The sequence below is a fragment of the Balaenoptera ricei genome, chromosome 4 (assembly GCF_028023285.1).
Source record: "Balaenoptera ricei isolate mBalRic1 chromosome 4, mBalRic1.hap2, whole genome shotgun sequence".
NCBI lineage: Eukaryota > Metazoa > Chordata > Mammalia > Artiodactyla > Balaenopteridae > Balaenoptera > Balaenoptera ricei.
In genome coordinates, this window is record NC_082642.1 from 142,883,323 (window position 1) to 142,910,482 (window position 27,160).

At 38.3% G+C, this 27,160-nt stretch overlaps 1 protein-coding gene across 5 annotated transcripts in view; it reads right to left on the reverse strand.

Annotated features, from left to right (window-relative positions):
* The window catches only part of APP (amyloid beta precursor protein), a 275,532-nt gene that overhangs the window by 49,218 nt on the left and 199,154 nt on the right, over window positions 1–27,160 (reverse strand). For all 5 annotated transcript variants that reach the window (XM_059921407.1, XM_059921406.1, XM_059921405.1 and 2 more), the window contains 2 exons: window positions 17,887–18,015; window positions 16,917–17,016 (listed from right to left, as the gene is read on the reverse strand). In XM_059921407.1, coding sequence (XP_059777390.1) covers window positions 16,917–17,016; window positions 17,887–18,015 — 229 coding nt within the window. The remainder of the gene's footprint in view (window positions 1–16,916; window positions 17,017–17,886; window positions 18,016–27,160) is intronic.

Genomic DNA, 27,160 nt, shown 5'->3' on the forward strand with positions numbered 1-27,160 from the left:
GGTCAGGTTTTCGCTGCCCACTTGGGCCCCTGGGAGCCTGCTGAGTTCCCAGGCCTGATCCTCTGCCCCCCGAGGCCCCCTCCAGCCGTGCGGGTCCTGAGGGAGTGGGAGGGAGGGAAGGGGGAGCAAAAGCAAAGGCTGGACCTCTGGGACCGGCACCCCTGAGGGGCGGCTGGGGGAGGGGAGGACGTCCTACACCCAGCGGGACCCACCCATGGTTAGGGGTCCAGTGGGGACATGGGAGACCCTGGGGGAGATGGTGCGGGAGGGGGTGTGAAGGAATGGAAGGGAACGTGGCCAGCACTTTCCCTGTCTACTTAGGCACTGGGGAGCCGGCTGGGCTCCTGGGCCTAATCCTCTGCCCTCAGAGCCTCCCTCCTGCAGTGCAGAGCCCAAGCCCCCCCCACCATGCCCCACCCCCACCCAGGGCCCCGGCTCTACACTCGGAGACCCCCTCCAACCGCACTGGGCCTAAACCCCACCCACACACCCTCACCCAGGGCCCTACCTCCAAACTCCAGAACTGCACACTCCAGAAGCCCCCCTTGGACATGCTGCCCCTCCCCTTCCGTGCAGGTCCTAAGCAGAGGCCCCGCCCCATGCTCAAACGACACGCCCCCACCTGCCTAGGTCCCACCCCACCCTAAACCCCACCCCTGCCTAAACTCCGCCCCCTTAGCCAAGGCTTTTCTTTTTTTTTTTTCCTTTTCTCTTTTCCTCTTTTAGATTGGGGTTCTGTTTTACCTTGTTGATTCTTTTATATTTTTATTTTTCCTAATAAATCTTTTATTTTTCTAATTTTATTTTATTCTTTATGCATTGTTAGTGATCACTCTTTTTGGCTTGTTCCCCCCACCCCGTTTTTTTTCTGCTGTGGTTTTATTTTACCTTGTTGCAGTTGTTTCAATTACAGTTTTATTTTTCCTAATGTATTTTTTATCTTTCTAATTTTACTTTGTTTTTTTATTCTTTGTACTGCTCCTTTTTTTCTTTCTTACTTCCTTTTTTTTTTTTCCATGCCATGAAGCTTGAGGGATCTTGGTTCCCAAGCCGGAGGTCGGGCCCGAGCTCCCGTGATGGGAACTCAGAGTCCAAACTGCTGGACTAACAGAGAAACTCAGACCCGAGAGAATATCAATCGGAGTGAGGCCTCCTCATCTCAGTACCAAGACCCAGCTCTATATAACTGCCTGCAAACTCCAGTGCTGGATGTCTCAGGCCAAACAACCAATTTGGCACTAATAAAGCACCACCCATAAAAAAAAAAAAAGAAACGAAAAAAAAAATATGTTACAGACGAAGGAGCAAGGTAAAAACCTATAAGACCAAATAAATGAAGATGAAATAGGCAACCTACCTGAAAAAGAATTCAGAGTAATGATAGTAAAGATGATCCAAAATCTCAGAAACAGAATGGAGAAAATACAAGAAACATTTCACAAGAATCTGGAAGAACTAAAGAGCAAACAAACAGCGATGAACAACACAATTACAGAAATTAAAAATACTCTAGAAGGAATCAATAACAGAATAACTGAAGCAGAAGAACGGATAAGTGACCTGGAAGATAAAATGGTGGAAATAACTGCCAGGGAGCAGAATAAAGAAAAAACAATGAAAAGAATTGAGGAAAGTCTCAGAGACCTCTGAGACAACATTAAATGCACCAACATTCGAATTACAGGGGTCCCAGAAGAAGAGAAAAAGAAAGGGTCTGAGAAAATATTTGAAGAGATTGTAGTAGAAAACTTCCGTAACATGGGAAAAGAAATAGTCAGTCAAGTACGGGAAGCACAGAGAGTACCATACAGGATAAACCCAAAGAGAAACACTCTGAGACACATATTAATCAAACTATCAAAAATTAAATACAAAGAAAAAATATTAAAAGCGGCAAGGGAAAAGCAACAAAATAACATACAAAGGAATCCCCAAAAGGTTAACAGCTGATTTTTCAGCAGGAACTCTGCAAGCCAGAAGGGAGTGACAGGACATATTTAAAGTGATGAAAGGGAAAAACCTACAACCAAGATTACTCTACCCAGCAAGGATCTCATTTAGATTCGATGGAGAAATTGAGACCTTTACAGATAAGCAAAGGTTAAGAGAAGTCAGCACCACCAAACCAGCTTTACAACAAATGCTAAAGGAACTTCTCTAGGCAGGATACACAAGAGAAGGAAAAGACCTACAATAACAAACCCAAAACAATTAAGAAAATGGTAACAGGAACATATATATCGATAACTACCTTAAATATAAATGGATTAAATGCTCCAACCAAAAGACACAGACTGGCTAAATGGACACAAAAACAAGACACGTACATATGCTGTCTACAAGAGACCCACTTCAGACCAAGGGACACATACAGACTGAAAGTGAGGGGATGGAAAAAGATATTCCATGAAAATGGAAATCAAAAGAAAGCTGGAGTAGCAATTCTCATATCAGACAAAATAGACTTTAAAATAAAGACTATTATAAGAGACAAAGAAGGACACTACATAATGATCAAGGGATCAATCCAAGAAGAAGATATAACAATTGTAAGTAGTTATGCACCCAACATAGGAGCACCTCAGTACATAAGGCAAATACTAACAGCCATAAAATGGGAAATCGACAGTAACACAATCATAGTAGGGGACTTTAACACCCCACTTTCACCAATGGACAGATCATTCAAAATGAAAATAAATAAGGAAACACAAGCTTTAAATGGCACATTGAAGAAGACGGACTTAATTGATATTTATAGGACATTCCATCCCAAAACAACAGAATATACTTTCTTCTCAAGTGCTCATGGAATATTCTCCAGGACAGACCGTATCTTGGGTCACAAATCAAGCCTTGGTAAATTTAAGAAAATTGAAATCGTATCAAGTATCTTTTCTGACCACAACACTATGAGACTAGATATCAATTACAGAAAAAAACTGTAAAAAATACAAACACATGGAGGTTAAAAACAATATGCTAATAAATAACCAAGAGATCACTGAAGAAATCAAAGAGGAAATCAAAAAATACCTAGAGACAAATGACAACGAAAACACGATGACCCAAAACCTATGGGATGCAGCAAAAGCAGTTCTAAGAGGGAAGTTTATAGCAATACAATCCTACCTCAAGAAACAAGAAACATCTCAAATAAACAACCTAACCTTACACCTAAAGCAAATAGAGAAAGAGGAACAAAAAACCCCCCAAAGTTAGAAGGAAAGAAATCATAAAGATCAGATCAGAAGTAAATGAAGAAGAAATGAAGGAAACAATAGCAAAGATGAATAAAACTAAAAGCTGGTTCTCTGAGAAGATAAACAAGATTGATAAACCATCAGCCAGCCTCTTCAAGAAAAAAAAGAAGACTCAGATCAACAGAATTAGAAATGAAGAAGAAGTAACAATTGACACTGCAGAAATACAAAGGATCATGAGAGATTACTACAAGCAACTATATGCCAATAAAATGGACAACCTCGAAGAAATGGACAAATTCTTAGAAAAGCACAACCTTCCGAGACTGAACCAGGAAGAAATAGAAAATATAAACAGACCAATCACAAGCACTGAAATTGAAACTGTGATTAAAAATCTTCCAACAAACAAAAGCCCAGGACCAGATGGCTTCACAGGCGAATTCTATCAAACATTTAGAGAAGAGCTAACACCCGTCCTTCTCAAACTCTTCCAAAATATAGCAGAGGGGGGAACACTCCCAAACTCATTCTACGAGGCCACCATCACCCTGATACCAAAACCAGACAAAGATGTCACAAAGAAAAAAAACTACAGGCCAATATCACTGATGAACATGGATGCAAAAATCCTCAAGAAAATACTAGCAAACAGAATCCAACAGCACATTAAAAGGATCATACACCATGATCAAGTGGGGTTTATCCCAGGAATGCAAGGATTCTTCAATATACGCAAATCAATCAATAAGATACACCATATTGCCAAACTGAAGAATAAAAACCATATAATCGTCTCAATAGATGCAGAAAGAGCTTTTGACAAAATTCAACACCCATTTATGATAAAAACCCTCCAGAAAGTAGGCATAGAGGGAACTTTTCTCAGCATAATAAAGGCTCTATATGACAAACCCACAGCCAACATTGTTCTCAATGGTGAAAAACTGAAACCATTTCCACTAAGGTCAGGAACAAGACAAGGTTGCCCACTCTCACCACTATTATTCAACACTGTTTTGGAAGTTTTAGCCACAGCAATCAGAGAACAAAAAGAAATAAAAGGAATCCAAATCGGAAGAGAAGAAGTAAAGCTGTCACTGTTTGCAGATGACATGACACTATACATAGAGAATCCTAAAGATGCTACCAGAAAACTACTAGAGCTATAATCAATGAATTTGGTAGAGTAGCAGGATACAAAATTAATGCACAGAAATCTCTTGCATTCCTATACCCTAATGATGAAAAATCTGAAAGAGAAATTAAGGAAACACTCCCATTTACCATTGCAACAAAAAGAATAAAATACCTAGGAATAAACCTACCTAAGAAGACAAAAGACCTGTATGCAGAAAACTACAAGACACTGTTGAAAGAAATTAAAGATGATACAAACAGATGGAGGGATATACCATGTTCTTGGATTGGAAGAATCAACATTGTGAAAATGACTATACTTCCCATAGCAATCTACAGATTCCATAAAATCCCTATCAAACTACCAATGGCATTTTTCACAGAACTAGAACAAAAAATTTCACAATTTGTATGGAAACACATAAGACCCCGAATAGCCAAAGCAATCTTGAGAAAGAAAAACGGAGCTGGAGGAATCAGGCTCCCTGACTTCAGACTATATTACAAAGCTACAGTAATCAAGACAGTATGGTACTGGCACAAAAACAGAAATATAGATTAATGGAACAGGATAGAAAGTCCAGAGATAAACCCACAGACATATGGTCACCTTATCTTTGATAAAGGAGGCAAGAGTATTCAGTGGAGAAAAGACAGCCTCTTTAATAAGTGGTGCTGGGAAAACTGGACAGCTACATGTAAAAGAATGAAATTGGTAGAACACTTCCTCACACCATACACAAAAATAAACTCAAAATGGATTAAAGACCTAAATGTAAGGGCAGACACTATAAAACTCTTAGAGGAAAACATAGGCAGAACACTCTGTGACATAAATCACAGCAAGATCCTTTTTGACCCACTTCCTAGAGAAATGGAAATAAAGACAAAAGTAAACAAATGGGACCTAATGAAACTTAAAAGGTTTTGCACAGCAAAGGAAACCATAAACAACATGAAAAGACAACCCTCAGAATGGAAGAAAATATTTGCAAACGAAGCAACTGACAAAGGATTAATCTCCAAAATGTACAAGCAGCTCATGCAACTCAATATCAAAAAAACAAACAACCCAATCCAAAAATGGGTGGAAGACCTAAATAGACATTTCTCCAAAGCAGATATACAGATTGCCAAGAAACACATGAAAAGATGCTCAACATCACTAATCATTAGAGAAATGCAAATCAAAACTACAGTGAGGTATCACCTCACACCAGTCAGAATGGCCATCATCAAAAAATCTACAAACAATAAATGCTGGAGAGGGTGTGGAGAAAAGGGAACCCTCTTGCACTGTTGGTGGGAATGTAAATTGATGCAGCTATTGTAGAGAACAGTATGGAGGTTCCTTAAAAAAGTAAAAATTGAACTACCATATGACCTAGCAATCCCACCACTGGGCATATACCCTGAGAAAACCATAATTCAAAAAGAGTCATGTACCAAAATGTTCATTGCAGCTCTATTTACAATAGCCAGGACATGGAAGCAACCTACGTGTCCACTGACAGATGAATGGATAAAGAAGATGTGGTGCATATATACAAAGGAATATTACTCAGCCATAAACAGAAACAAAATTGAGTTATTTGTAGTGAGTTGGATGGACCTAGAGTCTGTCATACAGAGTGAAGTAAGTCAGAAAGAGAAAAACAAATACTGTATGCTAACACATATATATGTAATCTAAAAAAAAAAAAATGGTTTTGATGAACGTAGGGGCAGGACAGGAATAAAGACACAGACATAGAGAATGGACTTGATGACACGGGAAGGGGGAAGGGCAAGCCGGGATGAAGTGAGAGAGTAGCATGGACATATATACAGTACCAAATGTAAAATAGATAGCTAGTGGGAAGCACTAGCTATCGTGCTAGTGGATTCTTAACCACCGCGCCACCAGGGAAGCCCTACATATATACTTTTGAAACCCTCTAATATTCCCTTGATATTATTAGAGTGGTGACTGAGAATTAAGGCATTTACCTAGTGATATCTCAGTGGCAATGATAAAGTTAATTTTTTTTTTTAATTTGACTAAAGCTGTTTGATTAGAAAACTATAACTATTAACAAAGTTTCATATACAAAAATTTTAGAAAACTGCTTTTTGGTATCATGGAAAACTTATAAACAGCAAGAAGCTTATGTTATCTGGTCACAGTCATGACTAAAGAAAAAGTTTTAGTGTAATAAAGAAAGGTTACATTATGAATGATTATGCTTTCAAGTCCAGCTCCATACATGATACTCTTCTTATTGTGCATGCCACATCAAAAAGGGCATTTTGGCAACTTTCCTTTCTATCAAATATGTTGACTATCATTTGAGAGTAAACCCATTTTAATTATTTCAAGCCTCAGTAATCATCAACAAAACGAAGGCTGGTTTTTGCAAAAGAGTCACTAATTTAGAATTTCAAACACCAATTTCTCTCTCCACATCTCCTGCCCTCTGCCCAAAACCTAGAATATGAAATTTGCTTTGTTTCTAGAGTTTCCTAAATAAAAATAATATAAGACGTTAATAAGTATAATCATATTAATATGATATGTTCCCTTTTGCATTCCCAGATCTCCACTGTTCAGGTCCCAGGAAGTTCCTTCATAACTTGGCAAAGCTTCAGAAGCAACTCACTACAGCCCCAGAGCTTCCCTTCACTATGCTAGCCCCTGAAAGAGAAGAAATGCATCATTTGCCAAGGCCAGGCTGGCTCAGGCTCTTGCTTCTGAGAGGCATGAAACTTGCAGCTGGCCCTTCCTCCTGCTCTCAGATGACAGTGCCTCTGGTCTCTACTGGCCTTAGGAGAAGCTTTATCAAGTTTAATGTTAAAGAGGAAGCTGAACACACAGTTCCTCTATCTGCTCTCATGGGATGGGCAGACTCTTCTAACTACCACCCAGACCAAAAGCAAAGATACTGAGACATGCATAAGACAATCCAAGTAGTCACCATTTGCTGTTCCACAGAAATAATAAGATTTAACTCATGCTTTTATGAGCACATGTAAATAAATATATTTGTAAAAAATTAAACACATTAAATAGGCTATTTTAAATTCACTGTCTCAGGTCAATGGATCTAGCAACAGTAGTTGAAATTAAGTAACACCCTAACTTTGGCCTTTTGACCACCTGTTTTTCACTCTAAGTCCAAAAGATTGTTTCTGAATAGTGTTTTGATTCATATGATGTAAACATTCCTTTGGACACATGCCTCATAATCTGGAATGGGTTAATAGATTGATCTCCTGTTTTTGATGAGACATTATACCCCAGTGTCTATGACTGATTTTCTAAAGCAGGCCACGGTATAGATGGCAGGAGAATAGTTAACAAAGAGTAACAGAGCTTACTCAGGGAGTACATTGCAAAATTTGTTTCTGAGTTGAAGAGCAAGAGGCAAATTAACATTCCTTCCAAAGTCTTTCTCACATGCAAATACATTCATCTCTCTCCCAGTTAGACTTTGTGGAAACAGATTTCAAAATTAATCTCAATTTGAATGCATCTCTATTTTCAGGGTGGCAAATATCACTACAATGTTTTTCTTCTCTTTAAAAATATGAACCTTGAAGGCAGCTGGTTGTGAAAAACAAAATAACCAGGCCTTCTTCCCCATTGTAAAATCATTGGTTGCTCCCCAGAATCTACCAAAAAAAATCAGGATACATCTGTGGCAGGGTTCCCTGCCAGAAGTAGTCTAGGAGTCCCCACTGTGGTCTGACTTCACCCCCCAATCATTTTAGTTAGGATTTCTTTTTGGATTTTGATTCAAATTATAGGGCCATGTGTAAGAGCTGGTGAGTTAAGGAAAAACTCTGGAACTGCACTGGATCATCACAGGCACCAGCAGAGCTCAGGGTGAGAGGCACTGCCTCAGGCTTCACCCATTTGGTCAAGGTGCGCGTGCACGCGCACACACACACACACACACACACACACAATCAGAGAACAGCATGAAAACAGACAAAACCCACCACTGTGTCACAGTTGTCATGATTTAAGGAAGAGTTCACAAAGAAATGTCCTTGAATCTCACCAAAATTTGGAGTAAAGGGTGACAGTGTGCTAAATCAATTTTCCTGCGACTTCTAAACATTTACCCTCCTGAATGGGGTCAAAGTGGAATCATCTCATAGTGGATGTCTCTTCAAGTAGTGATAGTGTTTTAAAAGTTCATTAAAAAAATTACAATAGAAATACTCCCCGAATTGATCTATAGATTCAAGGTAATCCCTATTAAAATTCTGACTACCTTTTTTGCAGACATGAGGAAAAAAAAGACTTTAAAATTCATATGGAAAAGCAAGGGACCCCAAATAGTCAAAACAATCTTGAAAAAGAACAAAGGAGGAAGACTCACATTGCCGGATTTCAAAACTTACTACAGAGCTACAGTAATCAAAATAGTGTGGTATTGTAATAAGAATGTATGTATAGAAGGAATAGAATTGAGAGTCAAGAAATAAACCCATATATCCCTGGTCAACTGATTTTTGACAAGGGTTCCGAGACCATTTAAAGTAGAAAGAATAGTTTTTTTCAACAGATGGTGATGGGACCCTGGATATCCACATGTAAAAGAATGAAGGGGGATCCTTATCTCACACTACATATAAAAATTAACTCAAAATGAATCAAAGATTTAACTGTAAGAGCTAAACTATAAGACTCTTGGAAAGAAACACAGGTATAAATATATTTGACCTTGGATTGAGCAATGGTTCTTAGATATAATACTAAAGCATAAGAAACAGAGAAAACAAATTGATAAACTGGACTTCATCAAAGTTTTACAATTTTGTGTGTTCAAAGGATGTCAAGAAAGTGAAAAGAAAACCTACAAAAAGGGAGAAAATATTTTCAAATCATATATTTAATGAGAGTTTAGTATCCAGAATATATAAAGACCTTTTACAACTCAATAATAAAAATGCAAGAGCCCTATTAAAAATATGCAAAAGATTTTAATAGATACCGCCTACTTATGAAGACTGAAAACATAATCCAGAGAGCCACTGCAATGGCATGAAATAAACAATGTGGTTTATATGTAAGTCATCTGTCATCTAATGACTGCCAGGGTACACTGGGATCGCAAGAAATAAGATCAATATACCACTCTGAATTATACATATTAATGTCTACAATCTATCTGCCAGAATGGCAGAGATTATGCTTATTTGTTTTAAATTAAACTTTTTGACATTCATTCTTCCTAGAAAGTGTATTCTTTTTAAATAATGCTAAAGGATTGACTTTTCCTTTACAATTATGGATCAGAAAATACAGAAAAAAACACATCTGTTTGCCAGAAGGTAATATTATAAAAATTACCCAGGGAAACTGATGTTGTTTCCCTGAATAATTTCCATGTCAATAATTTACATATGTCAAGTTACATACATCAACTTTTTTTTTTTAATATTAGTCAGCATTTAAAAATATTTTTTTTAATTAATTAATTTATTTGTCTGCATCGGGTCTTAGTTGCGGCACGTGAGATCTTCGTTGCCACGTGTGGGATCTTCATTGTGGCACGCGAGGATCTTTATTTGCGGCATGCAGGAATCTTCCCATTGCACCATGTGGGATCTAGTTCCCTGACCAGGGACTGACCCAAGGCCCCCTGCATCAGGAGCTTGGAGTCTTAGCCACTGGACCACCAGGCAAGACCCTACATACGTCAAAAGGACCCTATGACTGACTTCCACAGATCATCTGAATGACATACACTATATTTATAGATTCAGTAATTAAACTCCTAAGAAAAAGACAGCTTACATGTCATATCCAAAAAAGGTATAAAGAACTAAATGTCTGCAAAGCACTAAACTAGCCACTATGGGTGAGTTAAATGCTTAAGGGCTGTAACCTCCTAAGACTATTTACAGACCAGTTGGGTTTGAGGTATGAACTCATTGGCATTGACACATCTATATTTTGCTGTTTAGAGACATTTCAACATGGCAGGCAAAGCATCAGAAAACTGGGTTGTTGTCATAGTATACTTTTCCATTTTGAAGATTAATATGCTTATATGTAGGTCACTTGACAACGCAGTTTCATTTTCTCATTTATAAAATGAGTTGTACTATTTTGGAAGAGTAACTGTCTTGCTTAAGAGGGGGACAAAGATATACATTTAGAGGGTAGGCAAATAAACACTGGTCAAACCTGTAATTCAGGTAATAATACTGGAAAGAATACTAATAAGGAGCTCTGAGACTACTGTAAAACTAAAGGAAGAACATGTCTTTGGCAATTTATGATACAAATAAATGTTCTTGTTGCCAAATACTTAAATCAGTTCTAAAATATAAAATCTACTTATACTTAAAAGTCATTTCCTATGGAAAACGAATAAGAGTGGAGTAAGTTAATAGTTCTTTCACTTTATTCACTTTTATGATTTTTTTTTTTCTTCCTGAGGCCCTCCCTTGACTAACAATTATACACAAGGATACTTAAAATTCTCAGTAGTAATGAATGTTCCATTTTGTTGGTCTGGCAAGTGCCATAAATATTCTATTTTAAGTCTAGACTACTTTGGATTCATTAAATCCAAAAATCAATAGGTTTACTAGGAACAGAGAATGGAAACACTGTCCTTGAAATAAACATGCTGTATTTTTCCCAAAGAGCAGAAAAGTTTATCAGGAGGCCACAGTCAAATTGTAATAAAAAATTATAAGCCTTCTTTCATTAACTTGAGTTTCTTGATCTCCTGCCACGTATTTCAATCCCACCCCATTCACTATGGATTTGTTCCGCCAGAGATCCTTCCAACATCTGGTTTACAATAATTCATGTTTTTACTAATTTTGAATGCTAAAAGAAAAAAAACCCCAAAAAAACCCAGGGTATGAAACAATTAGGCCTTCCTTCCCCCTTTCCTTCCTCCTATCTTTCTCATAAATTGATCATTACAGCATTCTGTGAAACAGCCAGCCCTGAGTTGAGAGCTGCAATGTTTTTAGCCTTGAGAAAGCTGTAAAATGAAGTACTCTGGTGAGTGCTGATAGAAGAATAGAATCCTTTTAGCACAGATTTAAGGAAGATTACAAAGGGTAAAAAAATCCACTCATTTTGAAACAGCAAATTGACAAAGCAAAGCCGAGATGAACAATAGTAGAGATGAAGGAATTCTGCTTTTTTGAAGGGTTAAAAGATGATTAAGACAGAATATGGACATTGAAAAGAGGCATAATTTCCTTAAATTAATGATTCTATCATTTGCTGAATAAAAAAAAAAAAATTGTCCTAAACAGCTATTTTAAACGAGGAAGGGATTCTTTCCCCCTCTACAAACGCCTTATGCCTTTCTTTACAGAAAACTTCATAATTTGTATGCAAATACATTTTTTTAAAAAAGGAAAACACTAAGTAATAAATGATGTGCCTGGGAACTTGCACATAATATAATTCAAACTGAACTGAAAAAATTATCATAAAAGAATAAACAGCAAGCTTTTATAAAACTAATAGAGTAGTTTTGATAATTCATACTTATTGGTGAAGCAAAGCAAATAAATAGCCTCAGACTCTGGTTGATGGAAGAGTCAAACCAGACAACATATTTAATAAATCAAGTGTCAAAGTATATGAATTGGGCAGAAAGCCAAATAGCAAAGGGTCATGGATATGATACAGTACAATATTGTAAAATGTTATTAATTACAGTCCTGAGAACTCTGCTTTATTCTTTATTTTGATACCTTTGCCAACGCACCCATTTTGTTGGCTTGATCAATCATAGCGTTAGAGAATGCTGTGGCTGAGGAAAGAGATTTGTTTTGTGTAGCACTAGCTATGCTGGGTGCTAAGGAAGGAGCTCAGGGTGGGTCTTTAGGGTTGTGGAGGAAACCACCTGATCCACCTAAGTTAAGGAGCATTTACTTTGCAGCCTAGGGATTTGCTTCAACCTAGGCTCTGATGACTAATGCTACAGAGTACCAGGTCCTCTGCTGGATCCCAAGGATACAGACATGACCAAGACACGTCCTGGAAGATCTCACAGGATTGGGGGCTGGTGGACATGTCAATAAACAATTAAATACAAAGTAGAGTACAGTATTAGAGGTGGATACGTGGTGCTTTAGACACTGAGGTTTAGTAGAAGAAAATTCTACTGAATTAAGAGTAGGAAAGTGGGTAGCAGAGAGAGTATGAATTTCAGACTCATGCAGACCTTGGCTCCAATTCCACTTTCATCACTTTACTATCTGTTAAGGGCAAGTTAGTTGGAGGTGCTGTCACTGAATTCACCAGTGTTGTCACTAGCGCATTTGTTGCATTTGTGTTAATTATAAGAAAGCTCTGCTTCACGTGGATGTGGCCCCATACCAGAGGGCCTGGCTTCGTCAGTGGGATGTGGAATGCATGTCAGTCTACGCTTTTTCCCTAAACCACCTGCCACATCTATATGTGGTGGCCCTGAACCTCAACAAGGGTAAACTTTCATAAAGAACTCAGGCCAGCAACATCATCAGTAAGAGATTCTCATCAGTTTGCCATATAACTGTCACTCAAACACCAGCTCTTCCCTCTGGCTCCCTATGCAAATTAGTCAAGGGCTTATGGGAGTGTGGACATTTCAGGTGAGTATTGAAGGATGCTGCTTTTCAAGCAAGGAAGAACCACGTGCAGGTTGTATTTTCATTTTAGCAGGGAACTCAGCCCTGAAGAGGAAGAAGTTCGGTAGGAGGGGACCAAGGTAAGGCAAGAGGCGGGATGACTAGTTGAGAGTCTAGTGAAACTCATGTGAGAGGATAAGGATCTGAGCTAACAACGTGGATTTACAGAGCAGGGATTCCACATGAATATAGGAGGTAGAATATATAGGATTTCAGATTGATAAGCAATCATGGGTGGAGGAGAGGAAGGAATCATGGATATGTATAGGACAACTGGGAGAACCCATAACTGAGATTGTAAAGTGGGTCAATTTCACGAGGGACACAATGATTTCTTCCTTACACACATAGTTTGGAGTTTGAGAAATGGGTGAAATATAGGCATACCTCGGAGACACTGCAGGCTCGGTTCCAGACCACTGCGATAAAGCAAATATCTCAACAAAGCAAGTCACATGAATTTTTTGGTTTCCCAGTGCATGTAAAAGTTACGTTTATCCTATACTGTAGTCTATTAACTGCGCAATAGTATTACATCTAAAAAAACGATGAACATACCTTAAAAAATATTTTATTGCTAAAAAATGCTAACCATCATCTGAGACTTCAGTGAGTCACTGTATTTTTGCAATAGTAACATCAAAGATCACTCATCACGGATCACCATCACAAATGTAATAATAATGAAATAGGTTGAGATATCACAATAATTACCAAAATGTGACACAGAGACATGACGTGAAAAAATGCTGTTGGAAAATGGTGCTGACAGACTCACTTGACACAGGGTTGCCACATACCTTCCATCTGTAAAAAATGCAATATCTGCAAAGCGCAATAAACGAGGTATGCCTGTATTCTGAGTCTGGACTATGTCACTGTGACTCAGCAGACAGGTTGTTGTTATGGATGTGGGATTTACTGGAGTTAACAGTAGAGCAACATAAACAGATGGTTTTCTTAGGAAAGCACAGTGGGTGAGAACGGTCAGGGCTGGAACTCATGGGCCTGATAAATTCTAGGCTTTAGTCAGTCACACTTTACTGTTCTCACAAATTTGATGCCAGTTCCCACTTTCACCCTTTTCTTTCTGGTGTGACTAGCTTATTCCTCATTTTCACCCATAATAGAGAATTCTACCCTCGTGGGAGCATAACCTACCTGAAGCAGATAAACCTATGTCACGAAAGATACTAGCAGTTCCTCAGGACTGGTGAAAACCCTTCATCTCCAGAGCAACTATTACCCTTATTTAACAAAACTATTGTATTTCTCTCCAGATGATTTACTGTTCTAAACATCTTCTAACTGCCTGCATTTATAAGCACAAACTTTTATATAAACAACATGCATTTGTAGGTTCTTTTGGATCTTCTCCCTTTCCCAGCAGCTCTGAATTTTAGTATGCTTTTTACTTACACTGAACTGACTCCAAATCTAAAATTTGATTACACACAGAAAAGGCAGATGCATGCAAATCAGACTAATGACAAAGCATTTAATTAGAAACTATTAAATGTACAAGACATACACTGGAAGAAATTTGTGCAGATTCTATTTGGAAAGGAAGCTAAAAACCAACTTCTATTATGGAAAATTTCAAGCGTATATAGAGAATACTACAAAGAACTCCCACTCAGCTTAAACAGCACTCAGCTTAAACAATTAGAACTCACAGCCCATCTTGTTTCATCCCTGGTCCTACTTTAAAAGTAAGTTATGTTTAAATGTTCCTTCAAATGAAGAACATTTCTATAAGACAGCTAAGCTTAACCCAGAAAAGCCGTTCTCCCCAGGGAGCTCTCTTCTTTGGCTTTGGTGTTAGGACCTCAAATGGTACACAGCTCTATTTAATGGAAGTTCATTACTGCAAGCTTCTCTTCCCACAGGAAACAGCTATTTAAAAATGGAGGCAAGAAAGATTTTTTAAATGATTATCTTTCAGGATTCGGTGTTCGGTATACTCAGAATGACAAAACTATTTTTAAAAATGACATGCTCTTAATCCTACTTAACAGTTTTTTTGTTAAAGAAAAAAATTCCATGATTCTACAGAATATTCTCCCTGCCACTGAGATTTGAAGTTTAGTGTGTGGTTCTATTCTTGGGCATTTTGCAACACTCAAGACAGCTGAATCACCATCTGTTCTGTGGAACTGTCACTTATTAGTGGTCACTGCTTTCAGTAGTATCTTGCTGAATGAAAACGTCTGGTAATTTAATTAGAAAGAGTCAACCATAATTACTGGCTGAGAGTGAAATATTCTAGTCCTTTGCAATGGCTTATTCCTCTATAGTTTGGTATTACTGGCAACACCTCAGTTGAAGTTGCTTATGAAAATAAGCTTGATAAGATGGCTATAAGTCCAAAATACATTCATCTAGAAGATTTGAGCTTCAGTTCATTAAGAACGTGATTTTTCTTTGATTTTGTCCCTTCTACAACTTATTGGAGGACTTTCTTATACTTATTTAATATACAGTATTTTAAAGGTTCCTTACACATGTCTATCCTAATATATAACAAGAATATCCGTTTCTTAAAGAAAGGATCCTGTGTGTGAATACACAACACTGAACAGACCATTATCCCCTGATAAGTGCCAAATACTTGGTAGTAATACAAACAACATTTGCAAGGTATTACTAAGCTAGAAAAAAAAAAGAGTAGAACGGCACTGGTATGAAATGTAAAAATCGAGCCAAGCCGTGTTTTGGGCACTTCAAAGCAGGAATTCCTGCAACCGGTACACCATCTACAACATCCTGGGTGTTCTGTTTTCAGATAACCTGCATCTGTTTAAACCAAATTAAGCATCTATTTCCAACCCAATTAACAAGGAACAGGACTCATTATGGAGATGGACCCACCACACACATATTGCTTATTTACAGACGGTTTATGCACCACATCGCCCGGATTCATACATCTGCTTTATGTTGAAAGATGAACTAGGGTAATTGCACCTAAGTACTTTTGTGAGGTAAAGTTAAACAAATATGGGCATCTTGGGGGTTTGTGGAGAATAACGTTATGCGATACTTTACTCCCTTTCCAAGAAAAACAGAAAAGGGAGAACTTACTCATATGAAATATTAAAGATGTCATTAGGAAAACTATGGCCAAAGGAGACAGTGGGCACACAAGGTCGGTTTCCTGGTTTTGATAATGCATGATGTTACGTAAAATGTTACTACTGAGGAAGGTGGGTGATGTCTACCTTGGACTACTCTGTATTATTTTTCCAACTTCTTATGAGTGAATGATTATTTTAAAAGTTTAATGAAAGATAGTGGGCATATAGTTAATTAAGTTTAAACAACAATGTGGTCCAGAGAACACTCATGGCTATGCAGGGGGTGGGGCGTGCATCAAAGAAAGATGCGTTACTGAATATAACAATAACCTCAAAGTCAAAAGTCAGAGTTTTGTGGTTTTGCTGTGCTCCTTGGGATATGCGTGACATAGGCAAGTTTCTTAAATTGTAAGTTTGGGCTCCTTCATCTGAAAAATGAGGATATCATGGCACTCATAAGATTATGATAATAAAGAATTAAGACATGAAGGGTTGTTTCTATTAAACTGTAAAGTACCAAAGCATCATAAGGTGATATTTATAAGACTGACTAAATTAGAAAACTGTTGACAAGTAAAATCCAACAAGTGGCTCATTATCACACAAATAGACCAAAGTCAAATTACATCCCCCTCGGCTTTTGTCAGTATGCAGTTAAGACCTGATGCAATTGCTAAGATGAGAGCAACTTCCACTCCCCAAGAGTTTCACTGTAGAAGGGAATCTGCTCTTTTTCCTTCCACATATTAAAACACTGATGATTCCTGATGAAGATGAACTCATTTCCCTGATTTTCTCCTACAGGAGGAAAATATGTTTAATACGTACAGCACCAAAAAAAAAACAGCTCACTCACCAACTTCATCCTGAATTTCCTCGGCCACAGCCGGAACATTGTAGAGCAGGGAGAGAGACTGGTTCATGCGCTCGTAAATCACGCGGAGGTGTGTCATAACCTGCAGCAAAGGATGATAGCTCCAGGTAAACCAGCTCTGGAGTAAGGAAGAATTATTTTCCTTACCAAGCACCGCAGACAGATACAAACTTCCCAAATAAAACTGACAAAATGCTGCTGGAACTTTGAACCTGAAAGGGCATCTTTATTTTTCTTGTTCCCTCATTTTTTGTTCTCTAACTTTGGAGCTGCTTTAAACTTTCCATTATATTATATGCTTGTAACCATAAAATATAAAGCCAATTGAAAAGACCATTTCTGCCCAATTCTGATTCCTAATATTGAGATTCCTAAATAAGCTCTGATGCTCCATATATACATGTCTTTGCAAAGTTTCCAATAGATGGGATCACATGGATATTTCACATGAAATATAGATATTTCAAAAAATTCTTCTGTTTAAGGAAATGTAAAATTTCAGATTTCCAGAGGTAGATCCCAGTTGTCAAGTTTTGAAAATGGCAGAGTATAAAACTTATCACTACCAAGCTTCATTTAGTCTCACATTATCTCCAAGCATTACAGTAGAAATGGAGTTTATGATTGGCTTCTATAATTTAGTTGAACCAAATTTTAGCGGTTTTGGTTTATACAATTTTGTTTTCATTTTAGTCATCAGAGTTTGATGGTTCCTTAAGAATCAGTAGCAGTAGACACTCAAGATTTTTATATTCTTTGTTATTTTCATAACTCAGAAAGTGCCAAACCACATGTTGCCCTAGGACAAGCCTTTAGAATTTACCAGGTATTAAAGAACTCTTGCTATAGAGGTCCAACACCCATGGCTATTCTGGGAATACCTAAAGATCCGACTCAAAGGGCAGGAACACTGAATTGTCCAAGTTGCATGATTACCACATTCTGTGCTTACCTGGGACCGGATCTGAGCAGCTTTCTTTGGATCCACCATGCGAACATGTTCAAAATGCTTTAAGGTATGCTGTCTATCTTTCTGTTCGGCACGGACATACTTCTTTAGCATGTTGAACACATGACGAGGCTGTAGGGGGAAAAAAAAGTTCAGGTTTGTCCAAAATATTGCTTCTTCCAATGGCTTTGGGTCAGAGGTCCCGCTAATTCATTCATGATGTGAAAGCACTGTGAGTCACGTTTTTGCAATTCTCCATTCCCTTCTTACTAGGTAATTCTTACTTGATTGGTCACTTTTCAATTCTGTAACAGCACTTAGCATTTGACACATATGATGATGGCTATCCTTGTTAACATTTTCTTTTAAAACAGTGCCTTCTGCTATTGAAGGAGAGTTGATTTTGGATCTGTCAGATTTAAGTTAGGTACTTTCCATTTTCCCACCCAAATATACAGGGGCATATGAGACTACAATTCTATCTGCACAGTCTTAATTGTTGTCTCAGCAGTAACTGTTGCACAAATAATCCCACCATCAGTAGCATGTAATAATCAAAATGAGAAAAATAATAGATAACCACTACTAATTTGCAGGCCGAGAAATAGCTGATAAGCTCTAAGAGACATCATATTTTTCTGGGAGAAAGGCCAATGTACTATTTTACTTTGGAGTTTAATTAAATCCTTTCCACGCCATCAGATTCTAATTCTTTCAGCAACAATTAAGTTTCTTCTTAAGTGTTTCTATTTTTTTTCTAATTGATTCCATTTCATTTTTATTCCAGTCTTACTTGAAAGCATTCATCCTCATAAAAAAAAGGGACAAGGTCTGCTTTCTCTATCTTTAACAATTCTCTTGCTACATGCATTCTACTATGTGATTTTTAAAAATGATTTCCAAAGATACATGTTTCTTCTTCATTAAAACAAACAAAGAAAAATTACCTATGCAAGTTCATATCAGACATAGAATTTTGGCCATTTGAGTCTATCTAGTTATTATTAACCTGTGAGTCATGGGCACCTTGAAAACCAGTTGGAAGGTAGAGAATTTATTCACAGAGATGGTGTGTGTGTTTTCCAATACTTTACGGAACGTGCCTCCCCTTCTCCTGTTGCTTAACTTAGGGCCACCTCCCTGACATGCCAGGTAGAGGTGGTACCCTTTCTCTGTGCTCCCATGAAATGCTATGCAAACCCCCATTATTGCATTTCTGACTGCTCTCTTCAACTGTGAGATTCTTAAGGGCTAGATTTTGTCTTTCTTTATCAGGAATCACACAATATACAGTGCCTGACTCAGAGAGGGTGCTCTGTACTATACCTTCCACAGGCCACATTCCTATACTTAAGAAAAACAAACAAAGAAATACAATGAAAAGAAAGTAAGCCTGAGTTCATCTGCCTTATTTATTTCTTTTATCATCTGCCTTATTTATTTCTTTTATCCTTTTATCCTAATGTGCTTCTCCATAATCTCCAAAATAGGCAGACATTACAGCTTGAAACAGTTTTGGGCAGCACATCATTACAATTTTCATTGGTACTCTGAAATCTGGTTGACCCTACAAATCAGGGAATGGCCTTTTAAATCTGAAAAAGTGAAAAGTAGTAAAAGAGATAAAAACTGACAAACTTCATCGATAATATACATATTTAAAAGACAATAGGTTTTAAATACATATATTTAAAAAGCTGATTTTGGGGTCAGAAATCAAAGGCCGAGTATTGTTGAATGCAATGGATATTTTATATGCAGAACTGTGCAATCAGGATATTACATACATGCTTGTTCCTTATTCACAACACCAAGTCCTAAAAAAGTCCCTCTAGTTCTACTGCAATTATGCTTCCAAAATTGGAGACTGCAACTAATTGCATTCATCAAAGGTGTCCCAGCCGACTGGCTGAATGTGCTTTCTCAGGTGCTCTATTTCATTTCTTTCCTCTTGAAAAGGCTTTGTTGTTTTAAAGAAAATGGAACTTTTTTTCTTTAAGAGCTCAAATAAGAAAAAATACTTCAACTGAACATAAAGATTGTTCTTCATCATAACTTTCTTTTCTTCTTCTTCTTTTTTTTTTTTTTTTGTAGTTAGTCACCTATAAATGTTTCTACAAGGCATGTTGTCCTCAGAGGACCGTCACCTCCAAGCATGGGCACTAGGATATAACTGCTCCAAACTGGCCTTGGCATTGCTGCTCTAAGCTGAATTCTGCCAACTGACACTTGGGTTTCTCCCCACCACTTTTTTCCACTATCACCACAAACAGTATCGATTCCCACTTGCTATTATTAATGTTAACATTAATTTAAAAATAAACACGAGTCACGAAATATCTAAGCCTCATCTTCCTCATCTGTACCATTCAGATAATGATCTTTCATACGGTGTATGTGGGAATTAAAAATGTTGTGTGTTAGTTTCCCACACAATGCTGCATCCACAGCTGCTACTCAGTACACGCTTATTTCTTCTACTCAGTCCCTACCTCCATCCCCTCCCCCTTTCCCTTTCTTCTAAGCAATAACTGTTCAGTACTTATTGACTGCTTATATGAATGAGATGGTGTTTCAAGTGCTTTATTCATAGTAACTCATTAAATCTTCCTATCAACCCTGTGACAGAGGTACAGCTGCTTGCCCCACTACACTGATGAAGCGAACAAGGCACAAAGGAGGTTTAGGACTATGAAGCTGGTTCCATTTAGTTACAGAGCTAGCCAGGGGTACAGCAAGAACAGGTAGCCCAACACTGGCTCCGCAGCCCGTTCTCCTGATCACTATGTGATCCTGCCTTTCAAGGAAACTCTAAAATGGACCACACCAAAGACACGTTCCACAAAGTAACCTATAGAACTGGAAACTGAAAGAAATCGCTGAATAGTTAGAAATGAGAGCCTGTTCTAGAAGTCCTTGCCTGTATTTCTAGTTTTTATAAGCTCAGATAATATTATTTTGGGACACGCTAATATCTGCTCTTTTAATTGTGCTGAAAATCATCCAGATTTGTTCAATCTTGGAAATACTGTCCTTGGTTTTTGGCATTCTGCTGTGCTTTAGCTAATGCCTCGGATGTAGGGAGGAGAAATAGCAAGATAGGAAGGTCCTCTGTCAATCTGTTTAGGATTACTGGAAAAAGATTATAGGTATTAATAAAAAGTTAGGCTTTTGTGACATTCATGGATTCTAGTTCTAAACCCATCCTTATCTTCTACTAAGATGGATAATTAAATGCTTAATGTGTTCGCATGTTGAAAATTGCTTATCTCCTTTAATACCGACATTATATGTTTCAGAAGTATATTCAGAAATATATTCCAAACTTTCCCCCCTCAAATCCCTAGAGCTTGACAATGAAAGAGTAGCACACCGGGCTCCCGTGATGGCCCAGGCCTCTCTCTGCTGGGGAACAAAGCTCCTGTAGGATAATGAGCCCTAAGAGCCCAGTGTAAGCCATGACCTCATCACTGTTTATGTGAGCTCAGATACACACTGCGTGTGCATCTATACATACACCAGCCTTTCCTTCCCGCTGCCTACACCTCAGGACACGAGAATTCAGGAAGACATTCAGAAAGACACTCTGACGTCCCTCATTAAATGAATTGCAAGGTTCTGTTTGGTTGATTTATTCATGTAAACGTATTTCTAACGATCGTGCTTAGAAATGAAAAATATAAAAATCAGAATAGTTTTTATGTTGGAGTAGTCAGATAAATCATGTCAAATAAAATGGCAGATGATACCTCATAAACAAATGCTATTTTAGTTAAGAAAGAAAAATAGATAACGTTCCTTTGTACTTTTGTATATTCATTTGCTTTAGTGTAAAAAAAAAAAAAAAGAGTTCTGCCTTTGACATGTGATTCATGCGTGTTTCATTCAAATACAGAAATAACTGTCTTTACAATTTTTAGCCAGAACGCAGAATTTCCAAGGCTTAAAACTATTTCTAGAGCTATTTCACGTATCACAGAATAACAGGGAACCTCCATTGTTTCGGGAATTTTATTTCATTATGTTAGGACAAAGATGAATTTCTTAAAATTGTAATTAAAAACTCAGAACATTCATATAGAAATGATAGGAAAAAATACCTGGTATCTCTATAGAAATATATTCTCTTAAAGTAACTGCTATTCTATCATCATGATCCTTACATTTAAGACAGAATTATTCAGGTGATTAGAAAAACAAGCTTAAGAATTCAGTGGCTCATTGCAAGGATATTGACAGTAAGCAGAGATTAGGAAACATTTTAACCTCTATGCATATAATTTCAACCTTTCTCAAGTCTTTAACATCTTCTGTAACTAGTAATAACATTTTTTTCTGCCAAATTCCCCTCATTTCACAATATTCTATGCATTAATACTGAAATCTGGTTATATTGCCATTGAATGGCTAATCTTATTATTAAAATTTATAGCAAAGAACAGAGATAATAAAGGGAAAAGATCTGCCCCAGGGGGACTAATTATATCCAATCCTTTTTTTATCGTCATTATTGTTTCTGAGTGTTTAGCCCGTAATTATGAAGTACCTATTTGCATCAGATGTAGCACTTTTCAGTACACATTAAATTCACTTCACAATCACACTGCATTAAAAAAAAATCATTTCAAAAAGAAATTTCGTAAAGGATTAAGAGTAGGCCCTTCTAAAATGTATTATACTTAACCTGAAAACAGAAGATTTACATTTTGGAACATTAACCACTTCCCTCTCTTGGAACAAGAGTGTAACATATCGCTAGCTCCTGGCTCAGTTCCTGGCATAATTTGGTTGTCAAAAAATGTTAATTAAATTAATGAATAACCTAGAGCTAAATATAACTTGCACAAGTAGTTCCAGTGGCAAAAATACATCCTTCACGGCATCTGAGTTGAAAATAACCATCTCTCAACCAAGAAGAGATGCATTCCCAATTTTTTGGTACATATTGATCTATCCACCCAGTGTGTTGGGGTCCTTTAGGGAGCTGTTTTAATGGGGAACTCTTCCCAGAAAATATTTCATAGGCTCTACAGAATGTTCAAACCCCAGTGTCCACAAGATTCATATCCTTAATTTCAAAAGATGTTACAGTTTGTCTTCTTGTGGCTTGGGTTTTGATGTCAGGCTGATGCATGGAATTTTGAAAGAAATTTCACAGCCTTTCCCTCTAATAGGTAACTTTAAGAAATTAATGTTCCCACTTCTCAGATGTATTGTCTTTTTCACTTGGTCCTTTTATGCAATTTCATAAATTTGGTGTCCATGGACTTTGGATCAATCAGACACATTTGACTGACTCAATGCCAATCATGTCTGCAGCGTTATGCTTGATGTAGAAATCTGGCATCTTATCATAACAGACACTTGTGCCTGAAACCATCTCCTGATGGGAGGGAATGATCTGTCAAGAGCCTTTAAAAGCCCTAAGCATAATCTTGTCAAGAAGAAGGAAGTAAATGAGTCACTTTATGGGGAAGCGCCCTAACCTTTCTAGTTCACAAGGGACGTATTCAGAAAACCCTTTCCTGAAGCATTAAATTGCACCCTAGTGGTTTCCAACCCTGTGACTGGGGAAGTTAATCACCTACCAAGAAAATGCAATTCCCTCCTGTTTTCATAAGTAGGTTCAGGGCCATTATTTTCACAGTTCTACATCTTGGATTCTGAGATATCTTGAGCACATAAATGTACAATGTACAGAATCTCTGTGTGCAGGTTTAAAAAACTCCCTTAAGAGAGTTAAACCTCTTTCGGCTTGAGATGGTCTCTTGGATGGGTTTATTTTGCCACGGTAGACCTTCCTCAGCATTTCACATGCACTCTCACTGTGGCAAGAAAAATCTGAAAAAAAAAAAAACCATTTGGGGAAGCTTCCATGGGAACCTTTGATCACAAAGGTTGAAAGCTAGGAGTTGAGCTATATTTTTAAAGTCCACTGCAAAATTCATGCATATTCCTTTCTTCAGAAGAGCACATAAATGATTTTTGTAATAGTTTGACATGAGTGTAAGAAGGCAAATGACAATTCTATGTCAGGTTGAACACAGAAGTCTTGAAGAAGCCACAGAGGACGTGGGAGTAGATTCTCATGCCCGGCTCCATTCAGTGTTCCTCAGTTTTGGTAATATGGAGGCATTAGACACATCCCTTCCCAGCATATCCAGATTACTATTTGGCTCTGGCTTGTGCTGTAACACAGCACAGCAGTACACAGGCAAAGCCATCTCCCATCCTATCCTTCCTCCACAAGGAGGCAGATGACTTCCTAATAGGGACAAGGCACCAAAGCCTCCACATAGTCTGTCCTAACAATCGTTCTCTTCTCAGGGAGGAAGATATCTTTCTACTTCACAGTCTCATCTCAACCTTCGATTAATCCTTTTGTTTTTCTAATCATGGCTAACAAAAAGCTAGACAATGTTAATTACAAAAAAGTAGAATGATTAACCCCAATTTGCAAATAGAGGAGGAAGAATCCTTCTCATTAAGTCACTTGTTCCAAGTTATAAGATGGCAAACTTGGGAATTAAAAATAGATGTGTAGGGCTTCCCTGGTGGCGCAGTGGTTGAGAATCTGCCTGCCAATGCAGGGGATGTGGGTTCGAGCCCTGGTCTGGGAAGATCCCACATGCCACGGAGCAATTAGGCCCGTGAGCCACAACTACTGAGCCTGCGCGTCTGGAGGCTGTGCTCCGCAACAAGAGAGGCCGCGATAGTGAGAGGCCCGTGCACTGCGATGAAGAGTGGCCCCCGGCTTGTCACAACTAGAGAAAGCCCTCGCACAGAAACGAACACCCAACACAGCCAAAAATAAATAAATAAATAATTCCCACTTTAAAAAAAAAAAAAAAGGTGTTTATACTGTACTATAAAATATGGAAAATAAGAGTGGTTTTCATCCTGTCGCTCACAAATTAGGGACCTTTGGACAGTTTGTCAAATCTGGTAGGTTTTAGTTTGTTTCTGGGATATTTTGCTAGTTCTCAGCAATAATTTATTTTGGTTACCGTGACATAAGAAATACATGTTTGGTCTCTGCCCCCAGTTCCTGACACAGAGCTCCTAAAACTCTTATAAAATTTGGTGGCAGGAGCATCTTTTGTCATAATATTTGGTCTTAGTCTTTGGTTCCAGACACAAGAGAACCAACCGAATGATTAGAGGGTTGGAGCTTTCAGCCCCGTTTTCTGATCTCCAGGGAAGGGAGAGGGGCTGGAGACTGAGTTGAATCACCAATAGCCAATGATTTAATCCTTCATGGCTACTTAATGGAACCTTCCCAAGAAAACCCCTAAGCAATGGAATTCAGAGAGCTTTCCAGCTGGAGAACACATTGGGATGCCAGAAGGGTACCATGGCTAGAGAGGGCATGCAAGCTGCACACCCCTTCCCCCATACCGTGCCCTACAGTCTTTTCCATCTGGCTCTTACTGAGTTCTACCCTTTATAATACATTGCTAACAGTAAATAAAGCACTTATTCTGTGAGTTGTTCTAGTGAATTATCAAACCTGAGGAGCAGGTCATGGGGACCCCCGATTTATAGCTGGCCCATCAGAAATACAAGGTGAAAATCTAGGATTTTGCAACTGGCTTCTGAAGTGAGGCAGCCTTGTGGGGCTGAAACCTTAACCCATGGCGATCTATGCTAACTACAGGTAGTTAGTGTCAGAATTATTTTATGTGAGGGAAAACCCCACACATATTTGGTGTCAGAGTACTAAGTGCAGAGGAAACGTTTCTTCCTTCAGTTACACAGACCCCAGCTATACATTAGTGAAGACAGCATACACAACTGAAATTTAGGATCTGGCCCAAACCCCATGATTTATGCTTTTGGACCAGCTTAGCATCCATTGGATACAGAACTTGGATCTGCTGACCTGCGAGCAAAGAAGCGCCAGAAAGTGTTTGGACTTGTATGTCTTCAACTCTCGTTTAGTCACGCAGTGAAACATGCGGAACCCCTCAATGATGAACAGGATTATTAACGCAACCCAGACGGCAAAGCCCACAGAGTTGAGGAAGAAATCGTAAACAAAAGATGTTTTAAGATACCACAGACCTTCAGAAAGATTTGTCAAATGGTCTGATCATCTGACAAATGCCAACCATGCCATACTCTTGACTTCTTAAGAGAGAATTACAATATGCTTCAATTTTGTATATTCATACTTAAAGTTTGGCATTTTTGCTTCACAAATCCCCTAAGTGGCTACACCATGTTCAAAGATATGCACATTTATATTTCTTTCAATTTCACTCTCTTCTCATACTCTACCTAACCACAGTGCCTTGACCTACTAGAAACAATATAAGGAAATTCAAGATAAAGCTTATGTCGGGAAAGAAGAAATTTTCCTCTAGCCTTCTGACTGGTCTAAGAATTAAATTGAGATGATACAGATTAAGAGGAGAAAAATCAAACGAAAGTTGAATAATATGGGAGAGACCCAGGAAAATTGAGTAACTCACCAAAACGGCTGAAACCCTCACCTTAAATACCATCTCCAGCTAAAGACAAAAGAGGATGTTGGGGGTAGTGGGTTGGGACTTCAAAGGGGAGGAAGGCAATTGACATGGAAAGGGAAAAAAATCAAATGTTTGGTAAACAAACGTCTGCTGGGCCTTGCAGAGACAATGGGACATAGAGAAGAACTTTAACAGATTTTCCTCCCTGTCTACACACCTAGCTCATACTATAGTGATCTATGGTGACAGCTCCTTCCCTGGAACAGGTCCTCTGTCTACATTCTTTTAGGCAGTTAGGGGGAAGGAAGGTCAAAGGTTCTTCCTGAGTCTTTTGGGCCTCAAAAATAATCAGCCTAAATTAATCCTCATGCCAAAGAGACACATTTTTGGGGTGGCAAATTTTGCTCCCCTACACTTACAAAAATGCAAATATAACCTAGGATTTTTTTTTTTTAAAGTTAATCATCTTTTAAGTACTTCAATTTAATTTATTTTTTAAAAGTATTTATTTATTTATTTATGACTGCGTTGGGTCTTCGTTTCTGTGCGAGGGCTTTCTCTAGTTGTGGCAAGCGGGGGCCACTCTTCATCGTGGTGCGCGGGCCTCTCACTATCGTGGCCTCTCTTGTTACGGAGCACAGGCTCCAGATGCGCAGGCTCAGTAATTGTGGCTCACGGGCCCAGCTGCTCCGCGGCACGTGGGATCTTCCCAGACCAGGGCTCGAACCCGTGTCCCTTGCATTGGCAGGCAGATTCTCAACCACTGCGCCACCAGGAAAGCCCATAACCTAGGATCTTTAAACTGA